This window comes from Gekko japonicus, unplaced genomic scaffold, assembly GCF_001447785.1.
Source record: "Gekko japonicus isolate JY-2015 unplaced genomic scaffold, Gekko_japonicus_V1.1 scaffold2794, whole genome shotgun sequence".
NCBI lineage: Eukaryota > Metazoa > Chordata > Lepidosauria > Squamata > Gekkonidae > Gekko > Gekko japonicus.
This window is the reverse complement of record NW_015165325.1, coordinates 212,042-217,587: the sequence shown is the minus strand read 5'-3', so window position 1 is coordinate 217,587 and position 5,546 is coordinate 212,042. Positions and strand designations below refer to the sequence as shown.

At 54.0% G+C, this 5,546-nt stretch overlaps 1 protein-coding gene across 1 annotated transcript in view; it reads left to right on the top strand.

Annotated features, from left to right (window-relative positions):
- Positions 1–78: 78 nt before the first annotated feature.
- LOC107109825 (protein FAM50A-like) overlaps positions 79–5,546 on the top strand; it is a gene marked incomplete at its 5' end in the record, with an annotated part of 20,992 nt that continues 15,524 nt past the window's right edge. Inside the window, 4 exons of the mRNA XM_015410531.1 lie at positions 79–351; positions 2,926–3,002; positions 5,039–5,105; positions 5,291–5,352. Coding sequence (XP_015266017.1) covers positions 79–351; positions 2,926–3,002; positions 5,039–5,105; positions 5,291–5,352 — 479 coding nt within the window. The remainder of the gene's footprint in view (positions 352–2,925; positions 3,003–5,038; positions 5,106–5,290; positions 5,353–5,546) is intronic.

Below are 5,546 nucleotides of genomic sequence, written 5' to 3'. Positions count from 1 at the left end.
CTCTCCTCCCTCCCTCCCTTTCCTCATGGTTCAAAGTGGCTAACCATAATGATGACTCTGCCAGCCATTCTCTTCCAGCCCCACTTAACTCCCGGGACTGCTGTGAAAAGAAAACGGGGGGCGGGAGAATCGGGTACCCGGGGCCCTTGGCGACAAGCGGGAGAGAGAAGCCTACGAGATGGGCAGAGTGTGTCTTGTCTCTCCGCAGGAAGCTGGAGCGGATGCGCGAGCGGGAACGCAAGCAGGAGCAAAAGCGCAAGATCTCCAGCTTGTCCTTCACCTTGGACGAGGAAGAGGAAGAGGACGGAGGAGAGGAGGAGGAGGAGGAGGAGGTGGAGCTTGAGCGGGAAGGTGAGGCCAGGCATCGGCAGACGAAACCGAGCACAGGGGCGGTTGAGGAAGGGTTGGGGCTGGGGCGCACAGAAGAGCTGGCTGCCAAGCTCTAGGAACGGGGTTCAGGGACTGTGGTGAACAAAGCGAAAGCGATATATACCTGTGAGGAGGCTGGTGCGGCAGCAAATAAAAGGGGATTGGAGAGACATGGTGAGAACCAGCGGGTGGTTGGGTTGCTCTGGAAGGCAAGGAGTGGCAGAAGCTGTTTAGCGTCTTCTTTTACTCACCCCGTTGCCACCACCTCAGGGCTGCCACCAGTGTTCCCTCTAAGCTGAGTCAGTGTGAGCCGGCTCACAGTTTTTTAGCCTCCGGCTCACACGTTTTTGCCTCAGCTCAGGAAGGACGGTTCCTGAGCAAGGTGATTTCTGCAGTAGCCAAGCTGCTCGCTCACAGCTTGAATGCCAGTCGCTTACAAAGTAGAATTTTTGCTCACAAGGCTCCACAGCTGAGAGGCAGAGGCCCTCCGTCATGTGCCGAGGAAAACCTAAGAGAAGCCAATGTTGGATCAGGTCAAGGGGCCCATCCAGTCCAACCCTCTGTCACTCAGTGGCCAAAAATACCAGGTGCCACTAGGAGGTCCAGCAGTGGGGCCAGGCCTAGCGTCTTGGCTGTTCAGGGTTGCCTGACCCCTCGGCTTAGCGTCAGGACCAAATTGAGACGGCCCGTGGCCCCGCGTCATGTCAAGGTGAGGAGGCCATGAAGCGTCGGTGGTGGAAAGTGACCTCAAGTCGCAGCTGACGTCTGGCGACCCTGTGAGGTTCTCAAGGCAGGAGACGTTCAGAGGTGGATTTTGCTGTTGCCCGCCTCTGCGCAGCAAATCCTGAACTTCCTCGGAGGTCTCCCATCCAATTTACTAACCAGGGCCGACCCTGCTTAGCTTCCGAGATCAGACGAGATGGGGCTAGACTTGGCCCATCCGGGTCAAGGAAGGAGACGAACGGAGGTGTTTTGCCACTGCCTGCCTCGCCATTCCTCTGCATAGCAAATCCTGAACTTCCTCGGAGGTCGCCCATCCAATTTACTAACCAGGGCCGACCTTGCTTAGCTTCCGAGATCAGACGAGATGGGGCTAGACTTGGCCCATCCGGGTCAAGGAAGGAGACGAACTGAGGTGTTTTGCCACTGCCTGCCTCTGCGTAGCAACCCTGGGCTTTCTTGGTGGTCTCCCATCCAAGTACTAACCAGGGCCGATCCTACTTAGCTTCTGAGATTGGGCTAACCTGGGCCGTCCAGGACAAGGCGAGAGACATTCAGAGGTGGGTTTGCCATTGCCTGCCTCTGCATAGCAACCCTGGGCTTCCTTGGTGGTCTCCCGCCCACATACTAACAAGGGCTGACCCTGCTTAGCTTCTGAGATCTGTGAAGACTGGGCTAGCCTGGCACATCCAGGTCAGGACAAGAGACAGACAGAGGAGGTTGGCCATTGCCTGCCTCTTCACAGCGACCCTGGACTTCCTTGATGGTCTCCTGCCGAAGTACTAATGAGGGCCGACCCTGCTTGGCTTCCGAGATCAGACGAGATCAGGCTAGCCTGGGCCATCCAGGTCAAGGCAGGAGGTGTTCAGAGGTAGTTTGCCATTGCCTGCCTCTGCCTCTGCAACCCCGGCCTTCCCTGGTGGTCTCTCATCCAAATATGAACCAGAGTTGACCCTGTGTAGCTTCTGGGATCTGATGAGATCGGGCTAGCCTGGGCCATCCAGATTGGGGCCCATGAAACATTACTTCAAAAGGGGCAGGGTTTCCTGTTCTAACACTGAAATCTAGTTGGATAAAAACGGCAGTTAGAGTGCCTCTAAAATGTGGCTTAAGTGGCTAAGATGCTGAACTGCAGGCTGTGAAAGGTCGGTAGTTCAGCAGTTTGAGACCCGAGTGTGCCGCATGACGGAGTGAGCTCCCGTCTCTAGTTCCAGCTCCTGCCAACCTAGCAGTTCGAAAGCAAGACATTGCAAGTAGATAAATAGGTACCGCTTCGGTGGGAAGGTAACAGCGTTCCGTGCACCTTGGCGTTTAGTCATGCCGGCCCCATGACCACGGAAACGTCTTCGGACAGCGCTGGCTCTTCGGCTTTGAAACGGAGATGAGCACCGCAACCCTAGAGTCGGATTTGACTGGCTTTCGAGCAAGGGAACCTTTACCTTTAATTATCGTCAAGCCTTAACTGTACGCTTACATAGCCTGTGTTAGTGGAAAAGAGCAAGAGTCCAGTTAGCACCTGAAAGACGAACAAGATTTGTGGCAGGGGAGGAGCTTTCATGAGTCACCGCTCACTTCTTCAGATATAGCTAGAATGTTCATCCACCTGTCCTTATATCTTGGAGAGTGGAGTGACTTCAGATGCCGAATGACAAGAGCAGGCAAATTACAATAGTAGGCATGATTGGGTTAGGTGTGATGTGCAGAGGAGGAGTAAACATGGAGAAATAAGCGTTAGTAATGAGACAGGAAACCTAGGTCTCGATTCAGTCCCGGTGGATAAATCTGACTCTGGTTATCATCTTGCTTCCACCCACTTGTTGCTCCCCCCCCACACAGAGCTGCCCACTAAGAAGAGGAAACTGGGGAAGAATCCAGACGTGGACACCAGCTTCCTGCCTGACCGGGACCGTGAGGTATGGTGCTTAGCCACTCTCCATGGGCCCCCCTCACAGCCGTCCTCAGATTTATTTAAAAAACACATATGTCGCTTCTCCAGACACTGACTACTAATGCTAATAATTTAAAAAAGAAAAGAAAACAGTCCACAATTTATATTAAAATAACCCCTACATAAGACTAATCTCACCAACATTAAAAGCTTCCTGACTGAACAGCCGTAAAGTCCGACAGTTACCTCAGCGACGTTGGAGGAAGTTGGAATAAATGTCAGATGGATGGGAAACAGGTCAGAAGATCGTAAAGCCAGGCCTTTGCCTGAGGCAACGGGCATCCACATAGGCCCCCCCCCCCGAGGTTGCAATCTCCCACCTACTGATAACCGGCCATACCTGGTTACATCAGTGGGCCGGATTCTCCCTACGGCAAGCGTGACTACCGATTTTAAATGTTTTATATATGTTTTAAGTGTGTTTTAAATGTTATAGTGTTTATTAAAATGTTGTAACCCGCCCTGAGCCCCTTTACGGTATGGGCGGGATATAAATGCGAAAAATAAATAAATAAAATGTGGGATAAATTTTAACAGAAACCTTGAGTAAGAGGGAACTGTTTAGCTCTGATGGCCGTAGGCCAACAGGGCCGGCCTCGGGGTGGGTGAGGGTATTCCGAAAACGGCGCGCCACCCCTCAGAAAGTCCCCGGTTGGATCCAGGGCCGCTCGTCTGCCGGGATCACAGCCGCTGCCCTGACGGTATTGTGAGCCATGGTGGGCTGGTGACCACTGTTCCCTCTAAGCTGAGTTAGTGTGAGCCAGCTCACAGTTTTTTAGCTTCCGGCTCACACATTTTTGCTTTAGCTCAGGAAGGAGGGCTCCAGAACAAACTGATTTAGGCAGCAGCCAAATCACTCCCTCACAACTTGAATGCCGGTAGCTCACAAAGTAGAATTTTTGCTCACGAGACTCCACACCTTAGAGGGAACGTTGCTGGTGCCATATCTCCTGTTTCTTTTACGAGTGTTGCAGAGTCATATGGAAGTTGCACACACCAGCGTAGGTTGGTGCTATTTACACTTTTATTAACATTCTATACACAGTCCGTGTATTCACAGTTTCCACTGGCAAAGCGCTTCGCCCAGCAACCTGATACCATACTGGCATACAGTGGTATATACGGCACAGACTTATATACACATGAAGTAGTCCAAGCAGAGGTCATTTCGGGGGGGAATGCGGGGGAACGCAGTTCCCCCGGGTGAGGTACGGGGGGCGGGGCACATGACGAAGCCCCGCCCCCTGCTTCCGGCCGCCCCGCTTCCAGCCCTCATTCAGCCAGGAGAAGGCAGGAGAAGAGGGAGGGTAGGTTGCTTCCTCCCCGCCTCTCCCCACCCCTGCCTGCCTGGGGCCGGGGAGGGCCTTGGCGGGGCTTCCTTGCACTCCCGCCGGCCTTGCAGGTCCACCGCCGGGCCCCTGATGTCAGGGGGTGTGGCATATGCTAATGAGTTATGCTAATGAGTTCCCCTAGCTCTTTTTCTACGAAATGACCCCTGAGTCCAAGTATCCAATCAGCACAGAGATCCTGAGTCACTGAAGCACCTCCCGCAGGCTGATGCCACAGGTCCAGTCATGTGACCTCTGACTGTCGTTTAGATCACCATGGTCCGTCTGACAAGCTGCAATCCTGTTAAGGCATTTTCTATGCGACATGCCCTGGCGGAGTGGCGCTTGTGTCGGCAGTTCAGGGAAAGGCAATTCCTTCCCATGTCTCCTCTGCTCCCTCAGACCTCCGTTTTGCTCCCCCTCACTGCGTTTGAGCATTCCTGGCTCCTCAGGAGCACAGTTTCAGGAGCTGGGGTGGGGAGGCCCAAGGAAGTCCTGATCTCCAACCTCCACACTCAGTCGGCGGCAAGTCAGATGCTGCATTGTCCCCTCTTCCCAGCATGCCCTGCTCCCTTGCCCTCTTTGCTTCCTCAGGCCCAGAGGTCCCCCCCCATTCTTATAGACTCACCCCCCCTTGCCTGAAAGCGTTCTCTCCACCCCCTCGGCCCTTCAGGAGGAAGAGAACCGTCTCCGAGAAGAGCTCCGCCAAGAGTGGGAAGCTAAGCAGGAGAAAATCAAGAGTGAGTGACACGGAACGCGACTCCGGGCGGGCCTTGCCCCCTCGGCTATCGGAATCCCGCCTGGATCTGGAGGCAGGAGAAGGGGGTGGGGGCGGGATGAAGTTACAGGGAGACACTGGAGGTCTCCATACCGAGTTGAGATTAAACAAGCGCTGACCTTTTAAAAACCTTCAATCTCTGGACAGGTGAAGAAATCGAAATCACCTTCAGCTACTGGGACGGCTCTGGACACCGGCGGACAGTCAAGGTGAGCTTTGCTTTCCACAGAAAGCAGGGGTTTAAATGGCCAGTTAAAAGGACCAGGTAGTAGGTGATGGCAAAGACCTTGACCTGAGACCCTGGCTCAGTGGCAGAGCCTCTGCTTGGCATGCAGAACGTTCCAGGTGCAATCCCCGGCATCTCCAGTTAAAAAGACCAAGGAGTACGTGATGAGAAAGACCT